Here is an 18,672-nt window from a genome sequence, read left to right on the forward strand (position 1 = left end):
TGTTACTTAATTCTACCGTTTGAAATTCAGAGGTTACTTTCCAGAGTAGGAGTAAAGGCTCTCCAGATTTTCACATAGACCTGATACTTGACCTTGGAGTTGGCTAATGTTTCATGCCTCAGTTTCCCTCTCTGGTAAATATTTTTTTGAAAGTTCTAGTTAGTTAACAGTGGTGGTGTGAGGCTTAATTCATGCTTGTAAATTACAGTGATCCACTTGAGTGGCAGGAACCATATAAATCCATACTGCTTCTAATGGTGGAGTGTCAAGTCTTTACATCTCTGATCTGAGCAGAGTGGAGACAGAAACAGGCTTCTATTCCCTACTTCCCTGAACACAAAGAACTGAGTATGATAGAAATAGTAATGTTGACCTTTGTAGATACACTACTTCATGCTTTTTTTTACTGTATTCTTACTCAAATCTTCAATTAGTAGGTACTATTTAAACAGATAAAAGCACCTTAAATGATGAAAAAATTTCTTATAGTATGAAAGAGGAGGATTATTTTGTCTGTCTTTAATAAAAGTGATCCGACAAGTTGCTTGGGGAAGGCTGTTTTTGCAATTGACATTCTTTCTGTTACCTCCATTTAGAGTGCTAAATCTGACGTGTCTGCTTTGGAGAAGAAACTAGAAAAGCGAAAAGCTGAAAACCAGCCTATTACAGATGTCTTGAAACAACTCATACATGCTCTTTGTGAAGAAGAGGTATCTTAAGCAATACAGAGATAATTGGAAACACATAGCTATATTTTTAAAGGGACATAAATGACTGTATTATGGAAAGACATAGTTAAGCAAAGACAAGTGCAGTGCTTGAGGTTTCATGGTTTGATGCTTATAAATCAAACATAAGTGCAAAAAGCAATTAAATCAAAAGGTTAACTAATTTCAGCAACACCTTGAATGGCATGTTTTGGGGTTGCTGAAGTTTGTTTACAATAATCTGCGAAGTGAATGATAGTAACAGCTGTGATAGGTTTATCATACATGCCAAATGTCCTTTCAAGCCATGGCTCTGGTCTCTTATATCTAGATTGTCAAGCAACTGATACATTTGCAATTCAAATATTACTAGGTTGTTAATGCAGGGATTGAAATTCCATTTTCCTGCAGGAAGAAAGCTCTTCTGAGATAAAGGGTCTCTTGCCTTCATTCGGCAGGCGTCCAGCTGTAGTTTACATTCATTTAGTGTGTGTCTGTAATTTGTGGGGTATCACCACACTTTTGTTCAGTTTCTTCTTCAATATGATCCTGCCTATAAAGCTGTATGTATAGGAGCAGTAACAGCCATGCAGATGATAGCACAATTCTCTATTGCTAAGAATACAGTTTAGAAAGAGTGATTCTCAGCTGTCTGTCTTTATAGTTTTGCATATGAAATAAAATTAGAAGCAAACCTGGTTGTAAGTTCAAACTGGTCAAATGTATGAGTAGGAATGTATTAAAAAAATAAGCTTTCTGTGGGATCATTAAGTAGTTTCTTATTCATTAGAAAGTAGTTTTGTTGTGTTTGGCAGTATAACAGGTGAAAATTGTTAGGAATTCCAAATAAATAAGAACTATTTTAGAATTTGGGTTAATCATGTTTATGGTGTCTGTCAGGATTAAAAAAAAAAAGGCTTACATAAAAACATGCTAGCAATATAAACTCAAAGCAAGAAAATTTCTTTAGAAGTCTATTATCGAGTTCATCTAAAAGGTGTTTTAGGAAAATATTAATTTCTGCAAAATAACTTTCACTCTTAAAATTTGCTAAAGCGTTACAGCACTGTGTTTTCAAATGTTATCTTATACTACTAAAAGCACCAAAGCAGTCATGTAGCTGCACATGGAGTATACAGGAATTGTAATGTCGTAATGACTTTTCCTCTAGTTTACATCTTTGCTGTGTTCGTTTTTTAGAATATGCAAAAAGCCCTTGAAGTGAAAGCCAAATATGAACCGGACATGGTTGTCGGTGGCTATGCAGCCTTAATAAATTTGTGCTGTCGACATGATAATGTAGAAGAAGCAATGAACCTGAAAGAAAAAGTGTAAGTACACCGGCACTGAAACATGTCACAGAGATTTATGCTGATACACAGACCTTGTTGCATTAAGTAGGTTGAGTATTAACCCCCTCATCCATTTTTAATTAGTTTCCCCCACCAATGTATGTGCATTTAAAACAGTCAAGGGTGTGTTTTTTTCTAACAAAAAATTTGCTTTGTATAATTGAACATCAGAAGCAACTACTTTGTATGGTCAGTAATTATCTTTGTTTAAAAAAAAAAGGCAAATTGCTGTGTAGTATCTGTTTTGCTTTTATTTTAAACATACATAGTGTCTATAAGTCTGGCTTAATTTAAGGGGAAATAGAAGTACCTGTATTGTGTGTTAGAAAGCACCTAGAATGTGTTTAGAATATGCTGCACCAATACTGTCTTTAGAATAGAAGTGTTTCTGAATGACATTATTTTAAGACTGTCAAGAAGCATTCTACTTGATTTTTTTTGTTTGTTTGTTTTCAGAACTTTGTATCTTGGCTGTAAAATTAGCTCTCAGCTAGAACATGCTATGTGTGACTTATACTGGAGCAAATTCTTACAGATCATCTTTCTGTCTACCCCTTTCCTCTTTCCCTTGAAAACCTCACTTTGGTGTGATGCTACAGTGAATATAGAATAAGTTATGTGTTACTTTCAGTTTCTTTCATACGTGTTCACAAAGTATTTGCTTTGGTTTTACAGTAGATTAGCAGGCAGGTGTTCATTACACCTTGCTGGTGTTTGAAATTGTGAAATGATTGAGCTATGAATATAAAGAAATTTGCCACTCTGCAAATAACGATAGTGTATTGGTTTTGTCTGGACTACCACTCTCACACAACCCCCCTAAGTGAGCTTGCATGAAGTAAAATTGAGTCTTGTAGTGGAGCTTCACTGCAGTAGCACATTTTTACTGCTCTGCCTCAAATGTAGCATAATATTTCTAAGAAATGACTCTTTGAATTATTACAAAAAGAAACAACAGAGACAATTAATTTTAAAACTTCCAGAAAAAAGAAAACAAACACATAGCAGAAATTTCAAAATAGTAGCTTTTAACATGTTACTATAGGCGAGTAGTTTCATATTCTTTAACAAAAAGAATATAGCCCTGTCCCAGCCATGCGGACTGAGTTTTCTTCCCAGGCTTCTGCGAAATACCGGATTTTATGCAATAACTACCAAATAATTAAACCATTTGGCTCTTTAAAATACAACTTTTGGGTTTAGGAGTTGAGAAGGTGTGTAGATAATTTTTTTTAAATCCTATTTTAGTGGTGCATTTTTTAAAGTCTATCAGATTTTTCCTTTAATACTTGTTATAACTTTTAGCTCTCAGTGCTGTTTTTTTATTATGTAGTTTAAAAAATAAATCTTTAAGCTAAATCCATAAAACATGAACTTTTGTTGATGCAATTCTTAATGTTTTAATTTCTAGCTTCCCAAAGAGTTCACCTGTTGCTCTTGACACTGGAAAGTATGTAGCACTGGTAGAAGTCTTAGGAAAGCACGGTAGACTAGAAGGTAATCCATTTGCTTTCATTGTGTGTTTCTGCTATATAATAAAGGTATCTTGCCTCAAGAATAAAAATGTGAGTTGATATTAATGGTATATCATGTCCTGAAAAGTGCTTGAACATTTTGCATACAAATTTGCATGTGAATTCAACCAGAGATGCTTGGACAGTGCAGGCCATTAGTTTTAATGGATTGGCAAGCTTGTCATTTACATTTGCACAGCTCAGTGCTTTTTGCATTTCTGCAGCTAGTTTTTATTAGCATTGCTGTTTGGATTGAGTTTGAAGATCATGACTTATGGCACAAATTGCGTATGTGCCTAGACTAATGGCTTTGTTTTTGCTTAAGAAGGTCTGAAGGCTGAACATAAAACCTATAAACATAACCTTCTCATAAGAGCCAAGTACTGCAAAAAATCACTTAACTTTTTATAAAGTATATATTTTTCTGTTAGTATTCTTTTATGTGTTTGTTACTGAATTTTAGAGTCAATCTGTCAAACTGCCTGGAAATTTTGGCTTTTCATGAGTGTTCTGCAAACTGCCTATTTTGTATTTCTAGATGTTTGCATTGAGCTGTTAGCTCTTTAATTTCTGTAATTTAGTCTAATAGAATTCTGTAATTTACATGATTTGCTTTATCTTTAAAAGAACTCTAGACTGTCATCAACTTTAAAAGGTGATTCTGAATATAGAGCTCTGTGATTTTGTAGAAGATTTAGCACCATAAAAGCGTGGTCCAAGCCTATACACAGTGTTATGGTTTATATAAAATACTATACAATAAAATTAAAAAGCTAATGTAATTTTTTTCTTGTAAGATCTTTCTTTGATATTTGTCTTGGCCTCTTATTAAGCTTACTGTTAGAAAAAATAATAAACAAAGATGATGTTTTCCAAATCATAATAAATCAGATCATGACCACCTCTACATTAAAGCAGTTTGAAAAGATTAGCTTGCTTTGAAGAGCATAAATGTCCCTCAGAAAATAAAACCATTCATAAATGTAGCCAAATGTAAAGTGATCAAAACATTCTGCCTATCCAATAATTAAGAACATTATAAAAATGTACTTTTTCCATATACCAAGATGTTTGTTTCTGCCTTACTAATGAAGCTTAATGAACCTAATGTTTTAACATGCAGTCTGTTAGAAAGCTTTCATTGGCTCTCCTTGGCTAATTAGTATCGACACAGCAAACAGGCCCTATCGGTATCAGACCATTAGTCTGGCTGTATATACAGTGTAAACATATCTTTATTATCTGGCCTCGTGACAAGCCATCTGCTGAAGAAACAATGGAGTGATTTAGCAGATGTTAGCATTGAACGATAAAAGCATCCATTTAGCAGAATCTTGCAGCTATAGGGCAGACTATACAGGGTTATGTGGTGCAGAGTGGGCACACAGTTCCTATCTATAATTTGTAGTCAAAGTTGCAGCAAAATGATAAAACCATGCTATTGTGGATTTATAATTGTAGTCTCGTTTAGAAATGCAAGTAGTAATTAACTTGAAATCGGCATTATACGCCAGAATTTACATTCCTGCTGGGTTTGAAATGCTGTTTTAATAGCAGTTTGTTTTCCCTACATGAAATTACCTAAGGGTCTTTTGTGTTGTTTCATTGTAGATGCTATTAACATTCTAACGGAGATGAAGGAGAAGGATGTTCCTATCTCAGACAGAACAGTTGCATCTTTTTTCCGCATTCTTAATGCCGCTGCCATACGAGGTGAAGTTGAAACAGTGAATCGATTACATGAGACCATTGTGAACCTGGGGTTGGCAGAAACTGCTGTCCTTCATTGCCCTCTGATTACAGTTCACCTTGAAAAGTAAGCTATATTTGGGCTTCAGATGACACAGGTTATGATATGATATTTGTGTATGTGATTCATAGCTACACATTCATGTTTGAAAGTGCTCATGCACGTAAACATGCACACATGCATGCACATATAACACTTAAGTGACCTAGGAATAGTCATGAATGAATTTCTTAAGTTAGATGAGTCTGTTTTCATCAGTTATACATCACGTCATGGTCTTTGGGAACAACAGCTGTGTTTTGTGGACACATCAGACATGAAATGTCTATATATTGGAATATGCTTGTGAATTAGTTGGTTCTCAAGTCTGTTTGACAAGAGCATAATAGGTATATTCTCAGCTCTTGTGGTTAAGTAGTGTATGTTTTCCCATCAAAACAGCGTTATTTTGCTGTGCCACCCAATATATCTCAGGTGAGTTGAAGGGTGGTTGTTGAACACCGAAATATTTTTAGTTCACATAATTGAGATAACTTGATGTTATTGCCAATAGACTTCTGTGTTACTGAATTTAAAATTCTAAGAAAGTACTGTCTGATTTGTCCATTGTGTTTTTTCTTTTTCTCACATGTACTTTTAATTCCCTTTGTTAGAAAAGGAAGATCATACTTAGTTCTGGCAGGAAATATCTGTAGTTCCATGTGTCATGTTTTTGCATAAATTTCTGTTATGAGGTGTAGGGTGTTTGAGCTAATGTACACATGAACTACATAACAATTTTTTACTAAAATTGCTGCAAGACTCCCTTTTCACTTCCTTTACCATATGCACAATCCTTTCATTTTTTTTTTCTTATGTGATTTATTTAGTTGCTGGATTTTAATCTCTTGCAGCTAGTGTGTTCAATTTCTTGCAGTTCGGTTCATGTATAGGGAATGCTTTTGGCTTAAATATAATACTTATAAGTGAATTTTTCATAGTACCGTGTAAGTCAGCCGCAAAGATACATATTAATGTTTCTCTTAACGTGTAGAGGTTTTTTAGTTCTTTTAAGTCTTGTCAAAATTCTTGCCAAAAAGATGTAACTCTTGGTAGATGCATGTACATTCTCTTCTAATACGTAGTGGTCAACATTTAAGAATATAATGTACATCTTTTCAGTTAGTAACACTGCCTTGGTTACATCACAAGACAAAGCAGATGTTTGTGAAAGTAATTTAACTGCAATCATATGTAACTAACGTGTTGGAAAAATATCTGATATGCTTTGCAGTGTGCAGTAAGAGCAGCTGCATTTTACATAATTGCTTTATGTATGTTGACATGCAAGCTGTACATGGTGCTACTTGGGTTCTTTGCAATTCAGAAGTATATAGTGTTGTAAATAAAGACATGATCACGTGTGGGTGCAAAGGGGGACAGTAAAGTGTGACTTCAGTTTGGATTGTGTTCGGTAAAACCGTCTAAAGTTTTTTTGGCGTTTTTTTTGTTTTATTTTTTTTTTTAATAAGGGGACTCAGACTGCGTTTTTAAAGGAGAAAGTAATTTCATACTGTGGAACTGTATGGCTACAAATCATTTGTATTCATCTATCTGTATAACTCTTAATACATTTCATATATATATAAATACAATACAAAGTAAGCTCATTTCCTATGGTTTTTTGCCACCTTATTGGTGGAGAGACTTGCTTCCTCTCCAATGTCAGAACAGAAGGGTGAAGCTTTTTCCACATAACTTGCTTGGGAGAAGTAACTTAATTTCACCTTTTTTGTTGTTGTGTTTTTTCTCCTGTCTTGGAGATGAGTTTTTTAAACTTATGGGTCACTGAAATAAGTGTTAGTCGTTCATTGCAGCAGTAGTGCTTACTATTTGCCATCCTAGAGCTCAAGTATCATGCTGAAATGCTGTCATTTAGCTGCAGGTTGCCAGTGTGCCTCTGAAATTAGCTCTGGAATGTTTTTTAATGTTCCACAGCAGTGGTTGTGGAAGTGTTTTGTGTTGTTAATTTATTTCCAACTTTTTAATTGCTTATAAAGGAATCTGTGATTTCCTTTTGAATATTTCAACAACTGTAGGTGTAAAATGTTTTCATCTACCGCTTTTCTCTGTACCCAGTCCTGAATATTCTGAAATTCTTGTTAAGTCCTATTGCATATTAGAAATGACAATTTGCAGCAGAGCATGGAAAAGAAAAAAGTTGTTAATAATGAGCAGTACAACTCGACAAAAGCTAACGAAGTCTAATATTCTAGTAGATTGGGCATTTTGCTCTCAATATTTTGAGAAATATTTAACTGATGTAGCTAGAGATGTAACTAGAGAGACAACTCATACCTAGTTTTTCACCCTGAGTAAATTCAAGGGGAACCAGCCCCCTCCTTTTAATTGTATGATTACTATTTAAAACTCTGAACAGTTTCTCAAGGTGGTAAAATCACGTTAAAAATTGAGGCAGTCCACATGTGGAATCTTGATCTGTCATCCAAGGTGATAAAGCTGCCTTGGACAGTATGACAAAAATCTTAGTTTCTAAAAGCTGCAAGGATGTGAAGAGCTTGCACTTGTTCTTAAAGCATATTTTACTATTGAACTGGTTCTTTCAACTGATAATAATTGGAGACAGTTGTGTTACCTACACCATATAAAATCTCTTAGTGATTTTAAGGAGTGTAGTTTTGGGTTTTACCTTCTCTACCAACTGTCAGGGAAACCTATTTGAATATGAGCCGTTTTACAAAACTGAAGAGGTTTGTGAAGCTAACCTGCTCCTGTGCTGTATGGTACTTTGAGAATACCTATTTACAGGATGATGAATTAACAGCTACAGTAACTACTGATAATTTTTTTTCTTCCTAAAATGTTGCTCAAGCCAACTTGCGTACAACCAAAAATAGGAATACACGTCTTAAAAACTTGATGTGGCTCCTGTCTTTTCATCAACATAACTTTGTTTTTGCTCTCCTTGAATAATAACACCTCTGAGAGAAGACAAATAGTATCTTCAGGTTTGAAATTTACTAATTCCCCATATCAGAATTGCTCCTAAGCAGAAGGAATAAAATTTGCAGGTAAACTATGAAAACATTATGTTACGGACTGTATGAATAAAATATTTTGTGGTTTTTAAGTCAGTGAATGCAAGCAGTTAATATCTGTATTTTAAATGATCAAAAGACTATAGCTGAATTGTGTTCTTTAAAAATGGTCAGTGTATTTTAATACAGCATTGTCCAGTAAAACATTGTGTGCTGCTTTGTGATTAATCTTATATAAACCCATTTTGTTTAGTTTCTTATGTAGTAGATACAGCATGAATCCAGTACCTTGACAATTTTTCTTCTGTTGTTTTCACAGTTAAATTCAACTGTGACTTTATTTGAAATGATTCTGTAGTGCATACAAGTTAATTGACTTCGAAATTTACTTAAAAAATAGGCATCTTTTTAAATTAGGTGGTATTTTCAGTGGGAAAAGAATATCTCTAGTGGGGAGAGGTTTTTTTTCCTAATTTTTAGCAGCTTTATTTCAAATATTTGTAGTAAAACTCTTTACGTGTTGCAATGAAATTAGGGATGTTTGGCTCTCTTACTCCATTATTGCAATTAGGAATTTAGCATCGTCAGTGCCAAAGGACAAAAGTGTCTAATTTGCCCTATGGGGACAGGACAGTGATAAGATGATTTTTCATCAAGGATCATTGGGTCGTAATTAAGTTACATTCATGGCTATTGCTTTTTGAAGGATGATTGGTAAATGACAGGCTTCATGTGCTTCGTACGGACAGTGTTCACTAGGGTTTTTTCTCCCTCTGTCAGAAAATCCTGTTGAGTCTGATAATGTAAATGTGGCATTTTATTCTGAACAAAAGAGCAGGGAAATGAGCTATCTTGTCTAATCATTCAGTTGTTTAACACCGACTTCCAGTTTAGACTCAATTGGCTGGAAAGCACTTGACATGTGAAGTTAGTGCTGTTCGGAACGCATGTTTGAGTAAATTTTAAAGTAAGTGACAGCTAAATTGTACCTAGGGAAATTACAAAGCCTTCAACACAGTTAATTTTTTGGGGAGGATTAGTTGTAATTGCAACACCAGTCTCCTTGAAGATTCCTTAGTATAGCAAATGAACAGAAAAACATTTAGCTCTTTCAGGAGCCTGTTCTCTTTTCACAGAATAATTTTTGTAAGCTGATTGTACCTTGCTGAATTGACTTCCCTCTACACTAACATCTGCTTCAGATTTGCAGAGACGGATTTGTTTTACCAGTCTACCCTCCACCCCCACCCCAGAGTCCTTTTTTTCTTTCTACCTCTCTAGTGATTTCAGGTTTGAGAGCTTTTCAATCAGTAAACCCCTTAGGTAAATTGCCACTTCACTAAAGCTTTATGCATAATGTTGCAGCACTTCATTCCAATTAAAATCAATATTTGGGGTCTTATTTTTATCAGGCAGACTCTCTGGTTGCTAAAGTTGTTTATTACAAGTAAAAGGGTTAGATTTAGTACTACGTTCTTGAAGCAAGAGGGGAGTGGCTTGTTGAAATTCAAGGGGGATGTTACATCCATGCACATTATAGCCAGTCCTGTTACAGAGCGTGTTCTGCAAACACTCAGACATCTGAGTAATTTTGTCCCTTCAAATAGCTTTGCATGAGTAAAATTACCCACACAAATATTTTGTAAGATTATGCCCAAAGTGGACTTCACAGGCATCCTGAACAGAAAACAAATGAATCCAAAAACTTAGGATATCTTAACCCCAGCTTCAATTTAGTTGAAAAATAATGCCAAAGTAGGACTATTCTGGGATTACATAAGGGCCAAGCGTAATACATTGATGACTGAGGCTCCTTCTGCCATTCAAAAATAATAGTATAGCTTCTTTTTTAAAAGAACAAGTTTCAACAAGGGGGAAAAATACACCTAATCTTTAAGTGGCAAAGGTATTAGCCCTGAACAGATAATATTTGTGAGTGACTTAAAGCTGTACTATCTGGCCAACTCAAAATGAAGCATGGATCATCTGTGTTCACATTTTAAATGCTATTTTGTCCAGACTGACACCAGAAAACAGATTTTTCCAACATGGCTATGAGTGTATGGGCTTTATTTCTTTTTTGAATAGATCTGTATTAATTAGATAGTAATTTTGGACCAGGCTTTTACAGTAGTAGTTGAGTAAGTATCCTTTGGGAAAATAAAAGGGTGTTTGACATGCATACGGTCATAGAGAAAGACTGCCAAATATTTTCAAATGTATGGCCATGTTTAAAATCCTTATGTCTAAATAGCATTTTCTTAAAATGTGGAAAATCTTTTTTGTGCAGTCCCTTTTTTAAGTTAGTGAGTCATAACAAGAAACAAATTAAAATGTTACCTATACTTGAAATTTGAAGCCTACAGTAAGTTCCTAATTTCCATTGGGCTTTTGTAACGGGATTGTAAAAACTGCTTACAAAAGTAGTTGCTGGTACTTACTTGGAATTAATTGCAGTTTGTGACGATTAAGAAATGCTGGACGTTGTTGAATAAATCATATTAACTCAAGTACAAGCATGAGCTTGATGTGCTCTTCTTTGTTGTAGTAGTACAAACGATTTCTTTGTAGAGGCTGAACTTTTATACGTTCTAATGTTTTATAGCTGGTTCCAAATTTTATCTGGTTTATAAATGCTGTTCTCTAGTAAACTGTGGATGACTGGTTGGTTGCTTGAATGCAACAGGACAAATATATCAGATTTCAATAATTTCAAAACAAATGTCTAGTAAATTAGTGTGTAAGATACTGACCTCCTTAAATGAAGACTTATTCGGGTGCCTTTGAGCAGTAAGTACCAGAAACAAGCACAATATTTGTATTTTATCTCAGCTCTTTGCTAACTTTTTTCTCTATGTATACAGTATTAATGCCATCAGAAGTATACTTTTAGAGACTAGGAAATGCTTAATGTTCCTGTTTAAATGACATTCCAATTACTCATTCCTGTATTGATAGCTTTGACCTAAAAACAGTGACTTTAATCCTTTAGGAATACAGCTGAGACAATACTATGGCTGTTTGAGCATCAATCTGAAAAGCTAGATTTATCACTGAAAACTTTAATTTAAATGTATAAATGTTGTTTTGCCTCCTTAGAAATTGAGTAGTTTTCTGTAAAACTGTTTTTTTAGATGTTAACTGAACTTGCATCTGAAGTAGGAGAAAAATACTGATTATATTAAGCTTTATATCTGTCTATGGTAACTACCATAGTATTTCTCTTTTATGACAGTAATCTAGCCTGCAACATCTACTTGCAGTTTTGAAATTAACCTGTAATTTAGTCTTCACCCCAAATGACAAAAATTCAAATGACTCCATGGGGTGCCAGAAGATGCACTGTAAACAGGGCTCGGTAAGCGGGATAAGGTAGAAATCCATCATCTTAGGTTTGTTTTCAGAACACCACTATTACTGAAAAAAATTCATTATTCTTCTGTGTTTTGCTCTTAAAATTTTTAAAATATTAGCCTAGATGAAGATAGTATGTAACAATCTAGATAGTTCATTCGTTGAAAAAGCAAAATTTGTGCTGCAAAAGAAATGCAGTGTAAGGAGAAGACACCTGAATTTGGCTTGTTTTAACAGTAATATCTTAATTTGTTACAGTTTAGTTGATCAATAATGAAGCTGCTTGAGGAATGCAAAAATCATTATATCAAGTCAGTTTTATTATGGCCTTCAGCTGCTGCTGTTCAGTGGGGATTTTTGTTCATTTTTTCCTTTACCTACTTCCACCATCCTTTATTTGATAAGCCTTTTGAAATCTAAAATGCAGTCTTATTGACAGTCTGGCTACTTAATACATTTTGTGTGTGTCATCTTGATTTGTTTCAACTTGAGTTTAAACCTTCCCCTTCAAAGAATAACTTCACATATTGTTTTACAAGTGTTTCAGTGGTTGTCCTCTGTTGGTTTTGGGGTTTTTTTAGGTTGGGTTGTAATCCTTTGAGAAAAGGTCTGCAGCAGATGATTTAGTTCTGTTGGTTGCACAGTGTAGAATGTTAATTTTTATTTGTTGTTATTTTCAGTTCCAGATCTGATTGTTTTTATGGCTTTTCAGTTTTGCATTTTAACTATGTAGACTTCCGAAGGCGTTAATATGGTATACACAGGGGGAAGAAAAGTCAGTGAAGGGCTGAGATAACAATGGAAATACCATACTTAGAATGATAGACTAGTTTGGGTTGGAAGGGACTGGTACCACTCAAAGGCATTTGTGAATAAATGCATTTAAGGAAGTCAGCATCTTACGCACTAATTTACTGGTGCCATGGCTCTATGTGACATGGATAGGCCAGCATAAAATACATTTTGGTGCCTTAATATATTGTTGAATTAATTGCGTGTTTTCTGCAATAAAAATAAGATTTTTGCATTGGATTCTGACCGTTACATAGAATGGAATAACAGTAGTCCTGCTCTTGTGACAAAATGGAAACTGATCGATGATTTATAGCCAGTCTGTTAAGGTGTAAAACAATTATAAAGCAATGGAAAGAGCTGTGTTTTAACTTAGGTACCTCTGGAGATCCATACTGCAATAAAAATGCTGTGGAAAAATTTTCAAGAGCTTAAAAATTGAAAATGTCTAAACAGAGACATTTGGAGGTAATGTAATATTAATATAATGTAAAATAATGTAATATTGTTAACAAGGAAAATGGAACTCTTCTATACAAACTGAAATTTCCGTGCAGTTGGGGTTTTGTCCCAATAGTACATAGCAGAACTTAAGAATTTTACTTCAAAAATTAAGTGCATCCAATGATGAAGAATATTCACACCTTTGGTTAATTTGTAGTGAATGGTGGTCATGCAATCAAAATCATACAGCCACGAGGTTTAAGCATAAATCTGTAGTTCTGTTTTCATTTCTGTCAGTGTCAAGCATATATGGTATTTGTTTGTAGGAGAACTTTAGCTGTTATTTAAAAATAACTGTAGCATGTTGCGGGGCGGGAAATACACTCTTGGATTATAAACTGCTGAATGAATTTTCCTTGAAATTTTCAAGACTAAAGTGGGTTCAGCACACACTGCTCCTGCTTGGAAGGTTTGATTGTTTTTATTCTTGTTTTGTTTCATTCCACAAGGGATGACATGCCTGCAGCTCTGGAAGCTTTAATCAACTGTTATAAGAAGTATGGTAAAATTCTTCAGCTTCATAACATCTACTGTAGACTGATAGAAAAAGGAGATGCCGATCTTCTGCAAAAGGGTTAGTTGCATGCAGTCAGATGCTGTCTGGTTATATGGAGTATTTTCTGGAGGCTTTTCTTCCATGATTTGTCTATCATTTCTTTCAATCAAGAAGAAAAAAAATGGTTTGTGTTTATATGTGTAACTTTAAAGCACTTAAATGATGTCTATGTTTTTCAGATTGAAAATTGATATTAATTTTAAATGTAGAAGAATCCTAATGTTTGGATAATACAGCATCAAGCTCTTAAAGATTAGTGCTAATGCTTATTCTAGCTATGTATAATACTACTAAGAAATAACTTAGTAGTAACACAACACAATAGTAAAACAACACATCTGTTTTTAAAATAGTTGTGCAGTTAAGAAATAGTATGTCTTCACTCACTACAAGTAGAGAATGCCAATGTATAGTCTGTTTTGTTGAATGTAATTCAAAATACAGTGCAGATAAACAAAACCATTTTAAATATGCTCAACTGCAAAGCTACAAGAAATTGTGTAATATGTTGTAATCATTCTGTATATTTCAAAATTTATTTCCCAATAGCTTATTCTTAGAGTTTTGTGATGCTTGGAAAATATTAGTATTAATATCTGATGTAGATATTAAAATGCTTCAATATATTTAGCAAATTAATGAGTTTCATTCTCTCTTTAGTTTCAGATTTTATAAGCAGAGAATATGGTGACATGATGGCTCTTTATGATCTCTTCTTTGCCTTCTTGCAAACAGGAAAATACAAAGAGGCCAGGAAAGTCATTGAGGTGGGATTTTAACTATAGTACTCTAATCATGCAGCTATTTAGACTCTTAATTAGAAACATTTAAAGTTTTTAACCTTTAATTAGACTTGTTCTGATTCATGTTAATAGAATTCAATCCCAATAATTAAAAAAAAACCTCGACCAGCTTTATTTTGTGTAATTACAGTTCAGAAGAGAGACAGTCTTGTATATTGAAATTGTTTCTTCACTTTTTCAAATTCGCTGTTATATATCAAAATTATATTTGCATATTAAATATCGGATTGTGGAACAATTAAATTAAACTGGCATTCCTGGGTGTAAAGTTGCTAATCCTCTTTCCGAAGGAATTCTTTGTTCTTAAAAGCACTGGAATTTAATTTGCTGCAGACCATGCTTAGATTTATTTGTAATGCTTGTCTACAAGTTAATCAGCCAAACAAGCACTGTCTGCTACTGTTTGGCATTTAATTTAGCATTTCTTCTCTCTCTCTTTTTCAGGATAGTAAGCAGCTTATAGGAAGTGGTAGGTGACAAACTTGGTCTATTTAGGATTAGTATATTTTATCTAGACTTGATTGAAATTGTGCTTACTGAAATTGATAAGTCAAAGGGGCAGCTGCAGAGTCTGTCCAGATTGTGATTATTTTTCTTCTTAACACAGTTGTATGTTTTCGAAATGCTGCATAAGTTTTCCAGTTAATGTGTGGGAGAAAGCATCTTGCAGAATAAGTAATGCTTTGTCCTCATGATTTTTGTGTTATATACATACGCAACTCTGTAACCTATTTTTTGGGGGCTTTTTTCCTTCCTAAGACAAAGTATGCTTTTTTCCTGATTCCTCCTAGGATATTTGAAATACCAGTTATCCCTAGTTGAATTATCTTATAGTACTCTTGCCTTTAAAAAAATCTTAAGATCTGCTTGTTTGTCTGTGGTGGAACAATATTGTCCTGCTGCAAGGTGTGTGGAAATGGCTAAGCACAATGATGAAGCGTTGATATTTTTGTTCTCAGAGGGTTTTTTGGAGCTCCAAGTCTTATAATATAGAAGAACAGAAATATCAGTATCTGACAGAAGACAACACTGAGGAGTTGAGTTCTTTTATAGTGATTTAAGCTTAGAGGAGGTAAAAGGATGGACTCTGGGAATTGGAAGCAAAATTAAAGCTAAATAAATAAAACTGGTACTTGGTGTGATTTAGCAGCTGTTTCTTTGATACTGGCATTTAATTTCTCAAAACTTATATTGGTGGCTTCAGTTCAGCAATCATGAATAGGATAGTAAGCAAATCATCAAATTGTTAGGGCTTTGAAACTTTCGTCATTTTCTTAATAGGTGCCATATTATCTCTGCAAATATTCAGTATTTGGTGATTGATTATAAATTATTAGTAACAACAAACAGATACTTAGGCATGAATCTGAATACCTTATACCTGGTGACTAAATGGAAGTTTTCCTGGCTTTTTATGCTCTTTAGAGTAGGCTTCCTTGCTCTTACCTAGCTATGATAAAGTATGAATTACAGCTTTGTCTAGGCTGTTGAGAAAAAAGGTTTTAAATTCCGCAATTTTTAGGAGTATAGGAATTTAGCTAGGAATAGTATGCATGTATTTTACCAGTGGATAAAGTGGCACAAAATAATTACTATGTGGTGTGTTGTATTTTAAGTATGCTTTTATTATGTAACAATATGTTAAGTATTTTCAAAGACTTTTTCCCCGCAAGAAATTGTGAGAAATTGGCCCCAATGGGGGAAATCTTAAAATTGGTATTTTGCTGAAGAAAGTAGCTGTTATTATTTTAAACCATGAACAAGTTACTATTTGCTTTTTCTTTTTCGTTGGGAAGTCAAAGCCTTAATGAATATAATGTGGAAGATGGAGGACAAGGTGTGTGTGTATCGTTTCTCTAGTCCAGTGGTTTTTGTGGCTAAATTACTTCTCTTGTTGGTCATCTCAGATTGTTTTTCTATTTTCCTTTCTTGTGAAGTAATATTCAGTAAAGGTGATTGATTGGTGCCACTTTGTATTTTTATGTCTAATATGCAACAGCATCTAGATTACCTTTCACCACGTACTTTTATCACGTACTGCTGATTATGGTGGTCAATTGATTTTAGTGGTATCATTTGTTTTAAAAGCATCTACGGAGTTAATACGGAGTATCTAAAAGGGTAGCAATGAAGTTGGAAATAAGTGTCCTTAGGAGCTGAGGAAATGAAGACCATGGAGGATATGGTCACTTAAATGGGGTGTTACTCATTGGAGAACACTGCCTCTGCTTGCTTTTGCTGCTCTTCTAAATCAGATGTACACTAGAAGCTTATGTGAAACTTAGTGACAACTGCTGCTTTGAAAAACTTGCAACGCAAAGCCCCAGGAATAAGAAAATAACTCTCAGTCTTTGGTAAAATACAACTGAGTCACAACACTGGGAAAGGAAGAAGGCTAAGATCTGAGTGAGATTATAAAAATTAGGTCAGAGTTATGTATGTACATTATCCAGTCACAAATGTGTGGTGCATGCATATATCTATATCTATATAGGCTTGTTTTGTGGGATATTGTCATAGCAAGACAGCTCAAAGCTCTGGGGCTCATCTGCTTGCTGGAGGGACAGCAAGACTAAGCAGGAAATGATAGTATAAAAGGCAACAAAAGCTGAATAGAAAGGAGACGAGGCAAAGAATGCACCTGATGGATACCAAAATGAGTAAACTGAAGTATGTGGTAGTTCGGTGCTATGAGTCTCTCCTGAAAGGTTGCTAAGTGTAAGAGAAGCTGTGATTGAGAAGACTGGGGGGGTGAAATGCAGCTAAGTTTGGTTGATAAGGTAACAGTTTGCAATGTTGCTAGACTGCCTTTCTAAGCTTTTGAAAGTCTGTTCTCATTGGTTCTGTGGCAGGTAACTAGAGGAGAAAGCCCCTCTTGGAGAGTACCTCCAAATGAGGTAGCCTTGGCTGCTCTGTAAAGTAGACGTCTATTTTATTCTAGCTGTGCCTGGAGATTCCTGAGCTCTTGAAGTTATGCTGGTAGATGCTCTTTTGCTTTCCAGTGGGAACAAGTCCTGCCATTAGCTGCTGTAGTACATCAAAGCATGATTTAGTCTTCAGTTCTTAATTGCACCTCAACTGATAAATCCTTCAAAGGTTATCATGTCAAAACAAGGTTGGCACATCTCCTTGCCCCTTATCATAAGGTCACATACTAGCTTGCTTTCCCTCGGAGTGGCACAGCATGACTTCTGTGTCATTAAATCTAGCTCTAGTTACTTGGGATTTTCCCCTTACTTGAAAAGGCTGTTTAATTGCCTTTTTTCCTTCAAGTTTGTTTTTCACAAAAAAGGAAAAAGAAAGAAAATTAAATCAATACATTTTTATTTAACTAAATTAAACTACATGAAAACTAATGTAGGCTAAAAGAAAGGGATATGAATTTTCAATAAATAGGATTAGGGAAGATGTACCTTCTAGAAAAATATTTTCTGTACCTGTCTTCTAAAATGTTGTCTTACTTAGAAAATACTAATCAGATTTTCTCCTGGAGAGATACCTTATGTAATTCTTCATATGTGTTGCTCCAGAGCTCCAGGTAGTAGATCAGAGAGTCTAGAAGAGTTGCTTGGCCTAGTATTCTTTTAAGTCTGGTATATAAATGGTAAGAGAATTTTCTAGAGCCTAGTTCCCCAAAACCTTCCAATCCACAGCTTCTTACCTGTTGCCAGAACTGGACGGTTGGGATTCTATTAGGTCTACTCAGTTGTTTACTGACACTTTATTAACCTGATAGAGCTGATGGTTGAGAGCTGGACGAATGTGAAGGTCATGCAGGAGAGTGGGAATGAAAAAAGAGGATGTTATACCACCTTGGAGGAATCTACTTCCTTCCCTATTCACCAGTTATTCTGTTATTTTGTTTGCATGCTGCATGGAGGTATAAAGATTTCACTACCTGAAGTAGTTAGAATATAGTTGTTGTCTGTCATTTTAGTCCAGTTTTAATTATTTGGTCATCTCTGAATTTTGCACTGAGTTCTCATACTTGCAGCTGTTTTACCTGCATGATGATTGACTATTTCCAAACTTGCCCTTTCCCTTCATTTACTATTCATGCTGAATGCAATTATCAAAATACTCTCTGAAACTGTGTGTAATTAAGCCCATGTCCATGCTTGGCTCTTTCTGCTAGAGTTACAGGACTTACATATCGTTAAGTACTGTAACAGTCCTGCAGCAGAGGTTCAGGCAAGCCCTTCTATAAATCTGCTTAGAAAAAGTCTAAACCATGTTTTCATGAAGTAGAAATGAGCACTTTACACCTACGGCTAAAGTATGCAAGGTTTTAAACTGGTGTTA

The 18,672-nt window shown here is 34.7% G+C and overlaps 1 protein-coding gene across 1 annotated transcript in view; it reads left to right on the top strand.

The window, feature by feature from the left end:
• The window catches only part of LRPPRC (leucine rich pentatricopeptide repeat containing), a gene marked incomplete at both ends in the record, with an annotated part of 92,912 nt that overhangs the window by 40,072 nt on the left and 34,168 nt on the right, over nucleotides 1-18,672 (top strand). The window contains 6 exons of the mRNA XM_081998503.1: nucleotides 597-710; nucleotides 1,908-2,038; nucleotides 3,471-3,556; nucleotides 5,185-5,389; nucleotides 13,461-13,585; nucleotides 14,228-14,334. Of these exons, the coding sequence (XP_081854629.1) occupies nucleotides 597-710; nucleotides 1,908-2,038; nucleotides 3,471-3,556; nucleotides 5,185-5,389; nucleotides 13,461-13,585; nucleotides 14,228-14,334 (768 nt within the window). The remainder of the gene's footprint in view (nucleotides 1-596; nucleotides 711-1,907; nucleotides 2,039-3,470; nucleotides 3,557-5,184; nucleotides 5,390-13,460; nucleotides 13,586-14,227; nucleotides 14,335-18,672) is intronic.

This window comes from Phaethon aethereus (assembly GCF_964289735.1).
Source record: "Phaethon aethereus genome assembly, chromosome: 3".
In the NCBI taxonomy this organism is placed as follows: domain Eukaryota; kingdom Metazoa; phylum Chordata; class Aves; order Phaethontiformes; family Phaethontidae; genus Phaethon; species Phaethon aethereus.